Source organism: Opisthocomus hoazin, chromosome 22 (genome assembly GCF_030867145.1).
Source record: "Opisthocomus hoazin isolate bOpiHoa1 chromosome 22, bOpiHoa1.hap1, whole genome shotgun sequence".
In the NCBI taxonomy this organism is placed as follows: Eukaryota; Metazoa; Chordata; class Aves; order Opisthocomiformes; family Opisthocomidae; genus Opisthocomus; species Opisthocomus hoazin.
This window is the reverse complement of record NC_134435.1, coordinates 6856298-6870827: the sequence shown is the minus strand read 5'-3', so window position 1 is coordinate 6870827 and position 14530 is coordinate 6856298. Positions and strand designations below refer to the sequence as shown.

The window sequence follows — 14530 nt, the reverse complement described above, 5'->3', positions numbered from 1 at the left end:
TGCGGGACAGCAGTTATTTCTGGCTGAGAAGGGGCGGAGCAGGGCTGACCCTTGGGGACCGGGATGCCGTCACCCCGGCACGGAGCAGGGCTGGCCCGTGGCGATGGGGACGCTGTCACTGCCCCCGGGAGCAGGGATGACCCTTGGTGACCAGGATGCCATCACCCCAGCATGGAGCAGGGCTGGCCCGTGGCGATGGGGACGCTGTCACTGCACCCGGGAGCAGGGCTGACCCTTGGGGACTGGGATGCTGTCACTGTGGAACAGAGCACGGCTAACCCTTGGGGACAGGGACACTGTCACTCATCCCACAGAGCAGGGCAGACCCTTAGGGACCAGGATGCTGTCACCCTGGCATGAAGCAGGGCAGACCCTTGGGAACCAGGACACCATCACCCTGGCACGGAGCAGGGCTGACCCTTGGGGACCGGGATGGCAGACGTACAGCAGCAGCAGGAGGTGGCCATGTGCCACGTGTGCCCAGGCCACCTCGGGGACGGACCGGAGCCAGGCAGGCCAGGCCGGGTGGGATAACGGCAGTTTATTTCTGAGCTGGGTATACGACCGTGTGGCGAGGGTGGGTGGTGGTGGCTGGGGAACAAGTGGGGAGCTGTGTCCTGGGAAGGGCAGGCTGCAGGGCACGGGACCCCGGGGGACAGGGACGGGCTGGCTTCGACAGTGTGTCCTGGGGAAAGGGAAGGGGTGCCGGAACCCCAACAGCCCACATGCACCCGCCTTGCTCGGCGCTGGTCGTACCGGCACCACGGCTGCGTCCCCTGGGTGGGTGGCTGCGGTCACTGCTGTAGCAGCTCCTGGCACCCCGACCGGCTCCTGCTCACCCCTGGGTGCTTTGGGGAGCCATCGCCCTCCTGGGCACCCACTGCTGTCCCCAGGCTCTCCCTCACAACTGTGTCCACCCTGACGCCCTCCTCTCCCCATCACTTCCCCCTCCCCGAGCCTCCCTCCGACACCGCTGCCCTCGGGGGGCCTCTGCATCACCCCCAGCCCCTTGCAGGGCTCCCCATGGGGACACCCGCTCGTCCCCAAGACACCCTCAGCATCACCTCCTGCACCCACACCTCCTTCAAACCCTCTGCAACCTGCACGGCCTCCTTCATCCCCCCCAGCCCCCCACCTCCCCCCCGGGCTGCCACAGTGCCCGCCGGTCCCCCTGTGTCCCTCCGTCCCGCAGGCGTGGGGACAGGGATGGGGTGAGCCTGGGGACGGGGACAGTGACCGGGGACAGATGGGGCCTGGGCGCCGCGGGAGGGCACTTGTAGATGATCCCCTTGCCGTGGCAATAAATATCTTTGGCTCTCTTTTTGCTCACCGGGGGGGGAATTTCTTTGAGAAGGGGTCAAAAGTAAAAAAAAAAAAAAAAAAAAAAAAAAAAAAAAAAAAAAAAAGCAATGAGGAACTGAGGGGCCAGAATAAAAAATTAACTTTTCCTCCCAAAAATTTGATTTCAGCTGAAACCAGCCAGATGTGGAGGCTGGGAAAGGAGGGTCCCTGGCTACAGCACCCACTCGGCACTGCCCACCCGAGCTGGGTGTGCTGTGCCCCGGTGGGCACCGCCCCAGGGACGCAGAGCTGTGGGGTGCCGGGGTCTGCGACACCCAGTCTGGGGACGGGGGGGCTTGCAGGGGACCACCGAGCCCGTCCCCATCCCTGCTCCGGGGTGTGGGGCTGCGGAGCGAGGGGGCCATGGCGGGGGCCGGCTCCCCCCCGCTGCCCGCGCTGCCTGCTGACCAGGCAGTCCTGCCCCGAAAGGTTAGGGGGGTAAAAATAGAGCGGGGGCCACGGCATGGCGGAGGCACCTGACCCCGCCGGCACGCCGAGCGGCAGCCGTAGCTCCGCCGAGCAGCGGGGACACCGATTTTTGGGGACTGCAGTCCCCAGGGTTGGGGTGTTCCCGGCAGGGTGTCAGCGGGTGGCATCGCCCGGGCTGGCAGGGCTGGGGACAGGGTTGGCTCGTCTAGGAGGTGCAGGGGGCCCCCGAGGGCAGCCCCCCCGGCTTCAGCCGCAGGCTGCCGGTCCAGCCTCGGGGGCAGAGGTTGAAGCTGTGGATGCCCGGGCTCTTGGCCCCGGAGTCTTCGGAGTCGAGGGAGACGTCCGAGTCTGTCGGGGACCGGGAGGTGCAGCGCTTGGCCGGGGACCGCCTGCCCACCGCGGGGGATGGCAGGGGGCTCTTGGGGCTGGGGGACAGCCCAGGGACAGGGCAGGACACGCCGGGTGGCAGCAGGAGCCGGCGACCTTCTGCCCAGGCGGCTCGGGACATCCCGGGGGAGGCACAAAACTGGGTGCCGTCCGCCCGGGGCAATGGCATGGGGCTTTTGTGGGTGGGCGAGGGGCTGCCCAGGCTCCCCGGCGCGCTGCTGGCAGCCTGCAGGGCCAGGGCTCTGGAGCCCTCCAGCCGCAGCGGCCGAGGGGACTGGGGCAGGCTGGGGGGGCCGGCGGGGACGGGGGCGAAGGGCCAGGAGCCCTCCGGCCCCGCAGCTTTGGGAGAGGAGCTTTTCCTCCGGGCAGCGTTGATGATGTTCCTGGCGAGCCGCGCTTGCATCTGCCGGCTGGCCCGGGGGTCGGCGTCCTGCCGCAGCGGGGACGGGGACCTCTCGCTCCACGGAGGGGACACGGGGGGTCCCTCATCCAGCTCGGGCACCGAGGCCGGGCTGGCCCAGCCGTCCAGGCTGCCCGGTCGCCGCGCCGGCCGGGGGGTCCAGGTGGGCGAGGCGGGGAGGGACGGCCGCTGATCCTGGAGGGGGACAGAGAGCCGGTTAGTGCGCAGGGGGACGAAGGGGACAGAGCAGAGGGACAGGGGCAGGACTGGTGCCGGGGCAAGCTTTGTGCTGGGTCAGCCCCGCAGGAACTGGGGGTGCAGCCTCGTGCATTGCACCCCCTGCAAGGGCTCCCCAAAAATGCATTTGCCTCTGCACCACTTCGCCAGCCAAGGCGGCTGGGGCAGGCTGAGCCTGCAATTTATCGTCCTTGCCCAAAATACGACCCAGGACCTCTCACTACCTGCAGCTTCCCAAAGCCTCCCTCCGGGTGCTGGACGGAGACCCCCCTGCGCCGCCCCGGGGGTCCATCACCCAGAAGCGGCTCCCGCGCCGGCAGAAAAGAGAAGAGCCAGGTCTGACAGTGCAGAGAGTGTATTCAGAAAGAGGAGGGGGGGAAAAAAAGGTGAAAAAGGAGAAATAAAAGCACAGTTGAAAGGCAACTCGTTACCGCAGGGGGAGCGGCCGGAGCGAGGGACGAGTCGAGGCACGGCTGGACCGTGAGCACGGGGCTGAGCGTCGCCCAGCCGGCCCTGCCCTTGCGCATCCCTCGCTCCCGGCCGTGCCGAGCAGCGCTGCCCGGCCCCAGCTCCGGCACCGAGCGCGGGAAGGGACCGGGACCCCGCAGTGTCCCCGGCACGGGGGGGCTCTGCCGGTCCCCCGCGGCGCGGAAGAAAACGAGGACAGATCCTGAAGGAGCAGCAAAAGAGACAGGAGCAGGCACAGTGAGGCGGAAAGGCGGCGTGTCCCCTCCGGCTGGCTTTGGTAGGAGGCCGATAGGAGCCGGCAGGACAGAGGGGCTGTGGGTGAGCAGGCAGAGCTGCCGGCTACGGAGCTGGAAAGGCAGGAGGCGAGGAAAGGACGGAGCCAGAGATGCGATGCTCCATACAGTTTCCAGGTGAGAGAAGAGAGAAAGTGCCGGTGATCCCGCGGGACGGGCGTGCTCCTGACGGCTCTTTGGGATCCCGCGGGCTCTATGTCCCCGACTCCTGCCGCCTCCCTGGGACCCCTCAGCTCCCACCACACCGAGGGCTCGCCTCCATCCTGGAACTGCAGCCTCCCAGTCACTTCTTTTTTCTATTTCCTTTCCTTTTTTTCCCCCTTTTTTGCGGTTGGTTTGGCTTTTGGCACACCCGTGAGCAGTCAGGGAGGACTTGGCCGGTGGAGGGAAGCCTAAAACCCTTCCGTGTCTTTCTCTCCACCACTGCTACTTGTAGTAAAAAGAAGGTTTCCACACCTGCGGCTCGATGCCGGCGTTCCTGGTGGAGTAGGAGGGCCGGGGTGCCTGGAAGCCCCCCTTCGCTCGGGGCGGCAGGCGGCAGGGGGAGGCCAGCAGCACCTCGGCTGGGGCTCCGGGACCGGCACGGCTGCCGTGAGTCAGGGGCAGAGCCCCGCCGGTGCCGGGGAAGGGGCTGGAGGTGGTCTGGCCAGCGCTGGGCACGGTGGGGGGATGCCAAATGGGGGAAGGAGGCAACGGAGAGGTCGAGCAGGAGGTTTGCTGGGTGTAGGGATAGGCATCGGGAAGAGAGGGTCTGGGTGGAGGCATCTCCCGGGGCATGGACCTCGCTGGGCCCTTGGATGGGGAGAGGATGAAGAGCGAAGACTGGAGCTGGTAAGGCTGGTGCTTGGAGATCTCCAGCTCCTTCTGGGAGACCTCATTCTCCATCAGGTTGCCACCATACAAAGATGCTGGGGGAGTTTTGGAGGGCCTGGAAGGACTCTTGGAAGGGTGTCTGGAGACCATGGGCGACAGGCAAGCGTTGGCGTCGTACTTCCAGGAGGGAGGCAGGGACATGGTGGGCGACGGGGACCGCAGCAGCTCGGGCTGGGAGGGAGCCTCGATGACGAACTTCTCCATCCTGGACTGTCGGCGGGCAAAGAGCTCGGCCCCCTTCCCCCTGGCTTCGCTGAGGTTGTGGCTGGGCTGCGGCTTCGGCTTGGGCTGGATGGTGGGGGACTTGAGGCAGGAGGACCACGCCGGAGCATCATCGGCCGGCGGGAGGTGCTGCCCGCCCCTGGCCCTGCTGTTGGGGACAAAGTTGGCGGCTTCAGCCCCGAGGGCGAAGGGCTCGTCCTCGGCACCGGGCTCCCCCTGCTCCTTCTGCTTCTTCCTGCTGTCCACGCTCTGGACCAGGTCCAGCAGGTCGGGGTTGGGGCCCAGCTTTGGCTTCTCCACGAAGGTGAACATGGACTTCTTGCCAGCTCTCCGGGCAGCCGACTCCTCCAGGATCCCCGTTTTGGGCAGGGGGTTCGGTCCGCTCACCCCGCAGCCCAGGGGGGGACCTGGCAGCACCTTCTGCTCCCGGGGGGGGTACAGGGCCGAGTAGGCGGGGGGCGAGCGGACGCGGGTGAGCGGCGGGGGGCTGCTCAGCGTCTCCGCGTAGGTGGGCGGCGGGGGCAGCTCGGTGGCGGGGGGTCCCTCCGCGGGCTGGCTGCTGGCGGGGGATGCCTGGGTGCCGAAGGGTCTGGCCGTCCGGTTCTTCACGGGCTTGGGCTTGGCCAGGGTGAGATGGACCTCGCAGTACTGCCGGCCCCGCACCTCGTTCTGCTGCTGCCCGGCCGGGGATGCTGTCCCCGTCGCCGTCCCCGCCGGCGCGCTGGGCACCTCGCCGGGCACCTCGCCGGGCACCTTGCTGGGCACCTCGCTGTTCTTCCCCTCCTCAGGGCTCTGCAGCGGGGTGAGAGCTTCCATGCTTGGCCCCGCAGGGGCTTCTGCATCCCCCAGCCCCCCCGCCCCGCTCTCCATCCCACTACCGGCCACCCGCTCCTGCACGCCGTTGGTGGTGGCCGACGCCATGTTCTCCTTCAGGTAGATGCTAAGCGGGACCTGCTGGGCTTCGGCAGGCGGGTCCTGGCATGGAGAAGCGTTCGCCCGCAGCTCCTCTCCCAGGGTGCTGGGCTGACCAGGCTCCGTCTTCGTCCCCTGCCCCTCGCCCTCTTCCATGGCTGCTGGCCGGGGCACAGGGCTCAGTGGCAGCCCCCCATCATGCCCGGCCCCGCCGAGCCCGTCGACGCGCTGCCTGCGGCGGTTGAAGAGCAGGACGCCCTTGGAGCTGGGGCCGGGTGCCGTGGTGAGCTGTGCCGCAATCCTCCGGCTCCGCGCCTTCGCCTCCTTCAGCTCCTTCTCAGAGAGGCTGGCGCTGCGGGAGAGACCTGGGCAGAGGGGAGAGCGGGGTTAGGGGGGCTCAGCGGGGACATGGCATCCCAGCCCTCCCCGTCCAGGACCAGCAGCCCTGCCTCCAGGTACCCTTCACCATCCCAGCCCCTTCCCCGGCAGCTGGCGGAAGCCAGGAGGGATGCTCCGGGGCTGGGGTACGCGGTGGGGGGATACCATAGTCCGGGGGTGATGGGGACCCAGCGTGGCCCCCGCCGAGACGCTGAGCTGCAGCTCTGCATGCCTGGGGGGACAGATGGCAAAGCCCAGGGGACACCCAGGGCCACTCGGGACCTCTCCTCCCCTCCCGCCGCGGTGACCGTATGGGAAAGGAATGTCTCCAAGGGCTTCGGCAGGTCTCACGTTGCAGCTCACATGGTTTTGGCCCCGGTCTCGAAGAGGCAGAGGGCTGGGAAGGGGCTGGTGTGTGTCCCCGGGTCCCTCGCCCCAAAATCCCGGCACGCTGAGCCCCGAGCAGGCAGGAGAGCGAACCCAGCGCCCGCCATAACCTCATGGCAAGGCCGGTGGCCAGCCCCGTCTGGGGACTCCTTTATGGAGCAACACGAGATGGCAGCAGCCGGCAGAAGCTGTGCAGATCCCGACCCGTCGGACACAGACACAGCCCGCAGCGAGGCACTGGCCTCACTCCTTGGGAGCCTACGCAAGAGCTAAAAGCAAAGTGCTGAAAGCCCGGCGAAAGCCCCGCAGCGAGCGGTCGGAGTGCTGCTGGGCTTCTCATGCGCTGGCCAAAAGGTCAGGGCACCAGCCCTTCCCAGAGGCCAAAAGGATGTGGAGCTGCCGGGAACGCATTTTCTCGGGGTGAGCAATTTCCTACGAGCTCGCCCTGAAGCGCCCATGGGAAGGGCAACGTCCCCGGCCCCGCCGAGGCCGCGGCTCAGGGTCAGAGACCGGTGGGGAGCACCAGCATCACCCCAGCCCCCACCAAGGGCGCAGCCCCCTCCCCAAAGCCGCTGCCGGGACTGACAGGGTGCCCCCACTCCAGCCCCAGCAGGGAGGTGGGATCCATCCCTTCCCTTCTTCCCTTCATGTGTTTCTCATTTTCTTGCCTTCTGTGCCGCTTGGGAGTCTTCCAGGATATTTTCAGCAGTGGCTCAGCCTACCAGCGCGGGAAGGGATGAATGACTAAGCCAAATCCTTCCAGCGAGCCCACAGTGAAGCAGGAGGGCTGCTGCAAGCTGGGCATCTCCTCTTCCTCACCCTTCATCCCTCCCACCTACCTCAGCACCCAGCAAGTCTCCGCCCTGTCCCCAGCACCGCTGGAGAGCGGGAGGAGGAGGGCGGACGAAGCCTTCGGGCTGCCCGATGGGAGGGCTTTTGGCTGGGCACGGGGGAGAGGAGGCAGAGATGCCAGTGGAAACTCCCTCCCGGAGACGAGGAGCCCGTCCGCAGCGGCGACGCCGGCGGCCAACCTCTCCCCCGGTTCGCGCCCGGCATTGTTTCACGCCCCGTTTCTATTTGCTTTGGCGGCGGCACAGAGCGGGGCCGCGGTTTCCTCCGGCCGGGCTGGCTGGAGGGCGGCCAGCACCGCAGCTCCCGCTCCGCAGGGTCACCCTCGCCGCCTTTATCTCCGAAGTGGAGCAGAAACACGGCCAAGGAGCCGTTGAGAAACAAGCCACAGGCTCCAGATGTCTGCAAAATTCATGCTCCGAGACGAGCATCGCCGCTTCCTCGGAGGCCGAGGCCGCCTAAGAAGCTGAGCTCTCGGCGGAGCCATTTCGCAGCCTCTCGCTCTTGCTACTGCCTTTTAACAGCAACCGAGGGGCCTTGGAGGATCTCCTCGGCGCTGGAGGGATGACTCAGCTCTTGGCCAGCCCGTTCCTGCTTGGACTGGCTGCCGGATACGCTCCCGCGTAGCCGGGACCGGCGCCTGGTTTGCCCCCCAGGATTTTGCCCCCCGGGTATCCCCATCCTTTGCTGCCCTGGGCACAGGCATCCCTCTGGGTCATGGGGTGCTGCTGGGTGGGAGCCCCCCACCTGAAATCCCCCCGCTTGGCATCTGCTCCTGGCATCACCTCGTGGCCCCCCATCCCCTTCCAGCAGCCCCTCTGCCCCTGCCCACCCGGTACCCACCGTTCCTGGGCTGCTCCACGTGAGCCTGCTGGGAGCAAATCCCTCAGGATACCAGTGGGGAGGGTGGAGGTAATAAATTGCTCTTCACACCCAATTTTCATCACGTGGATGGAGAGCACTGACACCTCCGGCAGGCCAGAGGAAATTGCAGCGAACAGCCCCGTACACCGCCCTGCTTGCACAGCCCAGCAGACGGACGGACGGACAGACGGACCCCTCAGCCCTGCAACCCAGCTCTGCAGGCACCGTTGCAAACACGGCTCATCATCGCTCGACCGGGGGTGCCACCTCATCCCCAGCCGAAGGGCAGGGACCACCTCCTTCCCCTCTCTCCTCCCAGCCTGAGCCGTGGGACGAGGTTATTCAACCTGGCACAAGAGCCTTCAGCCATCTGCCACGGTGGCCGGAGGGACCCGGTCACCCGGGGCAGCTGCCACCCCCCTCGCTCCCCTCCCCACCGCTGGGAACATCCCTTCACCCTTCCCCACCATCCCTGCCGGCCGGGGAGCCTCGGGTGGGCTCTGCCCACACGCTTCCCCCAGCCCCGGCAGACGGGAGGGAGCTCAGTGTGCTAGAAACATCCACGTGCTGGGGAGGAGGAGGAGGGGAGTGGGGCCGAAGGCAGCCCGAGCAGCGCGGGGAGGAGGTGAAAGCAAAACGATGCGTGGCCGAGGGCACCCGGGGTTACGGGGCACTGGGAACCGGCTTCCGCCCGTGAACGGGAGTCCAGTCCAAAATCCAAAGGGTGGCTGGCTCTGCTCGTGCTCTTCCTCCCCTCCTTCCTCCCTTCCCACGCCACACACCAGCCTCCACGCTGCCTTCGGGAAGGAAACGTCTCCCTCCTCCAAATGACCCATCTTCTTCCAAGAACAAGGAATCCAGCCCCGGCAGCCCGCTCCGCTGCCGCGTCCCCACGTTGGGGCGGTTCCCTGACAGCCCCCAGCGCTGCGGTCCAGGGGTGCCGGGAAGGAGATGCTCCCCGTGCCCCCAGGGCTGCTGAGCTCCCGGCACACGGGAGCAGCCGGCCACCACGAGCTGTTTCGGTGCAAAGCACTTCGGCTCCGGCCAGAGGAGCCTGCAGATCTCTACCTACATATTCACACAGGCACTCGCTCCGTTGGTTTCCCGTTGTTCCAGAGGTGACTTCCACCAACGTCCCCCAAGTGCAGGGCTTAACAGCTTCTCACCGAGCTGTCAGTCACCCATCCTTCCCGCAGCACATACTGCACTCTCCCCTCCAGAGCAAGGATGACGAGGGTGTTGAAAGGCGTTTTTGGTGCTCTCCTCTCCTGGCCAGATGGGGAAAAAAAAATTCCTTCCAGCTCAGCTTTCCGTGCAAAGGCTGGGACCCCCTGCACAGCGCTACTGCAGAGCGCCTGAAGTCCAGCCAGCAACGGCTGGAGTCACCATCCGAATGATGGTGAGGGATGTATCAGACCCTGCTTTGCTCTGCCCTGACATGGACTCCAAGAGCTGGAATGAGACAGCGATGTGGCCCCAAATTGCAGGGAGGGAAGACACCCCAGGGCTCTCTGAGTCAACAGATTCAGTGGATGTCGCTGGTCTTGAGGTGGCTGGGATGTCACAAGAAGAAAACCAATGACTTGGAAGCTGTCACCTTGCAGGTGTGGGTGGCTGTGAGTATTGAGAGTGGTGGTGAGAAGACCTTGTACAAGCCAAGAGGTACCAGAGTCCCCTTGGGGCTGGCGGGATGCAGCAGGCCATACGAAATCTTGGACTCAAGGCTGGCAGGTGACTCCAAAAGCTCCAGTTTGGGCTCTATCCCTAGCCTGCTCCTGGTCTGGATGCTCGGGCGTTCCAACACTGCAGCCCACCTTGGCCAGCTCGCAGGAGGATGCTCAGGGTGTCCCACCGGGCCACCCGCCGGCCCCAGGGCTGTCCAGGGCCAGGCAGAGCACAGACCAGAAACCCCACATCCACCTTTGCACAGTGCAGCAGCCACCATCCATAACCAGCAGGTGCTTTTCCCCCTTCCCAAATATTTCTCGGGCTGCTGTGGGTCAACCCAAACGGTGCCTCTTGCTGGCAACATCCCCCCAGCAAACCCCAGAATTCAACCGAGACGAACGCCATCTCTGCAGAGGGACACACACCGCCACGGTGCCACCTCCCTGCCCCGAACCCCAACGTACATCTACAGCCGGGCGGTGCTGGGGAGGGGGAATCCAGTGTTTTCACCCAGACATCGAGGGCTTCGGACACCGAGGAAATGTAAGCAGGTTTTCTGGCAGAGAAGCCAGCTGGCCTTTTGCCCTAACTACAGCTGTGCAGGGTTTTTTGCAGCGCACACCAACTCGCACACATTTCAGTCCGAGCTTCCCTCCAGCTCCCAGAGTTATCCCAAATAATCTGCTGCCAGGAAAACAAGGAGGGTAGCACAGACAGGCAGTCGAGCTAGCTAGGAACAGATACCATTCGAACATATGGGTTAAAATATGACTATTTTCTGCCTCCTTCCCAGCTTCCAACCCTCCTACCACAGACACAAAACCTCCATGAAGTTTTTACCCGCGCCGGCCCCCGCAGCCCCGAGCAGCCCCGGCTCCGTCGGTGGGTGCCGTGGAGGGAGCAACCTCGCCTGCCTGGCGGGACAGACCGCGCTGGGCCTCTCCTCGCCGGCGCCTTTGCCAGTGACAAAATCTGGCACAGCGAGAAAATTCGATGCGCTTGCAAGTTTTCCCTGCGCTCTGCTCACGAGGGCTTTGCCGGATTTGGAGCTGTTTGGCTCCCCGTGCTCCTCCCGGCTCGCAGCCGTGCCCCCGCCTTGCCCAGCACCCAAATCCTGCTGAAAATCACCCCGCAGTCCCCAAGTACCAAGCCCTGGGGCACCCATCTGCCACCCCGGGGGGTGAGGAGAAGGGGCTGGGGGGGTTTTGGTCTTTAATAGGGCCTGGCTGCCCCTGCCCCAGCCCCACTGCCCCGGGGCACGCCAAGCTGAGGGGATGCAGCGAGCAGCCCCAGCCCTGCGTGCATCCACACTGGGGAAGAAGAGGCTGCTGCTACTGCAAAAGCAGAGGCAGCACCTTCCCCCAGCCGGCCAAAATTCAGCTTTTCGCTTTGCAAAAGGAGGCTGGAGCCGGGCAGACGTCCTCCAGGCTGCCCTGCCATCCACCCACCCGTCACGCAGCAGCGCCAGTCCGTCCCATGGCAGGGTACCGCGGGGTCCCCATCCCAGCTGGCAGGTGAGTCCCAGCCCCTGGGGCTGGCCATGACCCATCCCGGGGTTCCGGGGACACGGTGACAGCTCCATCGGGCTGGTGCCACGAGCCCCAGGCGCTGGCCTGGGGAGAGAAGGTCACCTGGCTCGGCTCGTCCCCGTCGGATGGACGGAGCGGGGCGAAACGGGGCCTTCGCCTGTCGCTTGCACAACCGTAAGGGATCCATCCCGCCGGCTGCCAAAGCCGGAGGGCCAGACCTGGCGTCTCCAGCGCGGGTGGCACGGCCAGGGGAGATCACGTCCCCGTCACGGGGGACAGGGCACACTGCCCGGGAAGACCCTGCCGAGCCCAGGGGGACCCCCACGTCCCCCCACGTCCCCCCGCTGTGCCTCCCACCCCCGGCACAGGACTCCCGGGCGTGGGCAGGGGGAACAGACACCCACCCAGCTGATTTAGAGAGAGAAACCCCCCTCAGCCCCCCGCTCCCCCCGGGCTGTCTGCAGCCCCACTCGCCAGACCCGCGCCCACCACCAGCACCCGACTGGGGATGCTGGGCGAGCACCCCCCGACCCCCCCGCACCCCCGGACCCCCAGCGCACCGCCAGCTCCCGGCACCCCCGGATCCCAGCACCCCCCCGCACCCCCCAGCCCCGCCCGCGGGCAGCCCTCCCCCCCAGCCCTAGCCCCAGCCCCAGCCCCAGCCCCAGCCCCAGCCCTACCCGCGGTGCCGGTGCCGGTGCCGGTGCCGCCGCCCCTCGCAGCCCGACTGCACCGGGGAGGAGGCGGCGGGCAGGAAAGTTGCGGCAGCTCCGCCCTCGGAGCGGGACCGGGGGGGCGGGGGGGGTGGTGGGTCCCTCCGGCCCTGCCCCTGCCCGCCCCGACCGACCGGCAGCCCAGGCGGGATGGGGTCCCCCTCCCCGACGGCACCGGCTCCCCCGGCCGCCCTGCCCCGCCGCTTCGCCTCCCGGCTGGCTCTGCCCTGAGCCCGCTGCCGGCGTGGGAGCAGCCGGGGCATCCGCTCACCCAGCCCGGGCATTCCCTCACCCAGCCGGGGCATCCCTAGCCTGGGACATCCCCCTCACCCAGACCCGGGCATCCCCAGCCTGGGGCATCCTCCTCACCCAGCCCTGGCATCCCCTTACCCAGCCCTGGGGCACCCCCTTACCCAGCCAGGGGCAACCCCTTACCCAGCCCGGGGCACCCCCTCACCCAGCCCGGGGTATCCCCCTTACCCAGCCCTGGGCATCCCCTCACCCAGCCCCGGGCACCCCCTCACCCAGCCCTGGGCATCCCCTCACCCAGCCCTGGGCATCCCCTTACCCAGCCCGGGCATCCCCTCACCCAGCCCTGGGCATCCCCTTACCCAGCCCTGAGCACCCCCTTACCCCAGCCCTCACCCCCTTCCCCCCCCCCCCAGCACTGCTGGGGACCTGCAGCACCCCATGACGTTTCGGATGCCAGCGGTGAAGCAGGGCCTCGCCTTGCTGCCAGTTTCCCCCATCCCTAAAGAGCTGGGGAACTCAGAGCGGGGCAAAAATCCAGCACTGGTGTCACCGCCCCGGGAAGACCCCGAAAACCCTCTGCCAGGGGTGGTCTGCTCCCAGTGACGAGGGGACCACAGCGCCAGGCTGCAGACCCCTCGCCGCTGCCAAGCTCCTGGGCACGGTGGGACCAGCCTCACCCCCTTCCCGCCCCTGTCCACACCGCAGGATGAGCTCTTGGCCGGACTTTTTGCCTTTCTAATTTCCTTTCTTCCTGCCCCTCTTTGCTTTTTTTTTTTGTGCTTTTCTGGTTTTTGAGGGAGACTGGCGCTGGCTCGGCAGCCCCCGGGGAGCGAAACCTTCCGTTTATTTGCACACCAGACAGCGAAACCAGTCCTGCCTCCTGCATCTCCCAGCCTCTGCTGCGCTCCCCAGCCTGCCCCGAGAGGTGCCAACCAGCCCGGGCCGCCGCGCCGGATAGTTGGGAGCCGCCAGCCTGGCCTTGGGCTGCTGGAGGGGGACCGACGGGGCACCCAGGACCTGCTGGGTGGGTCTGCACGGCTCGGGGTGCACCCTCTTGCCTCCCAGCTCTCTGGAGAACCCCAGCACGATTTTGGGTGCGGATGGATGCACCCCTTTCTCTTGCAGGAGCTTCATGGGGTGGGGGTTCTGTACCAGCTAAGGAGAAGAGGAGGGAAACCCCGGCAGCTCCCGGGGATGCTCCTGCAAACGCCCCACTGCAGAGGCAGCCCCGATGCCACCCGCGCCGTGACCTGCCCTTCCCTCCCTGCTCTGCCACCATCCCCGCTCTGAACCAAACCTCCCCTTCGCAACCCTGCAGGGTTTTTTTTCGCTCGGGACCCTCAGCAACATCCTGCCCGGCGGCTCTGGAAAGTCTGACGGGTCCCGCAGGCAGCGGCTGGTGGTGATCTCACTTGGAAGGGGAGGAAACGGGACAGACAGACTCTTTCCAGCAAACCTGTCGAGTTACTTTAAAATTCCAGGCTGGCAGCAGAAGCGCTGGATGGCGGCTCGGGGTTAGGAAAATGCTGAGCCTGGACAGAGTCAGGCCTGACCTTTCCCCACCGCAGATCTGACTATTTGGGTCCGTCGGCTTCGCCTGCTGAGCCCTGAAACACGACGCCCGCCCGGCCACGGAGCTGCTGGGGCCACGGTGAGCCAAAGGGCTTGGCTGAGCTGCCCGGCCCTTGTCCCAGCCAGGGAGCCGCTGGTTTTGAGGACGTCTGACACCCCAAAAAAGCAGGGGATGGATTCCGGATACCAGGTTCACATCGAGCATCCCCGGCTGGTCCCGTCCCACCCCATTTTGGGGACTGCTTTGGGAAAACCAGGCTCCGAGCAGAGCAGCAGCATCCGGCAATGCCATCCCATGGGGACAGTGACACACCTGCCCCGGCGCCGCGTGGCAGCTGAGATAACAGCTGGGCAGGAGCGAAATAGAAAGAAGGGCGGAAGTGGAGTTTAAAAGAGGGTCTGGTGCCTGTAAGAGGATGGGTCTGATCCCGCGGGAGCATCTGCCCTAGCTGGGGAGGTCTGCAGTAACCCCAGATATGTGCCTGTGCATGTGTCACCGTGGCTGAAGGGACAGCCACAGAGGGGAGCGGCTGTGAAACGGGGCTGCGCAGCCAGGCGATGGCAGAGAGCCCTGTAGGAACCAACCAGCCTGAAATAAAGCGCTTAATTTTTAAACCAGGGGCTGAAAGAGAGGTGGCCCCAAGCCATGTAAAGAATGCTTGGCCATCCCTGCCCCGACCGACCGGGGGGAGATGTCTCTGTCCCAGGCAGTGCCCCAGGAGCTTCCCTGATCACCCCTTTTTGGCAGGGTCCTGC

General features: G+C 66.3%; 1 protein-coding gene across 1 annotated transcript; it reads right to left on the bottom strand.

The window, feature by feature from the left end:
- Positions 1-1416: 1416 nt before the first annotated feature.
- On the bottom strand, positions 1417-12294 carry SYNPO (synaptopodin). Its single transcript, XM_075441624.1, has 4 exons — positions 12281-12294; positions 11918-12186; positions 4012-5927; positions 1417-2752 (listed from the first exon to the last, which is right to left on the bottom strand). Exons 1-4 carry the CDS (start codon positions 12292-12294, stop codon positions 1976-1978), a joined length of 2976 nt encoding a protein of 991 aa, XP_075297739.1. The 3' UTR covers positions 1417-1975.
- Between the last annotated feature and the right edge of the window lie 2236 nt (positions 12295-14530).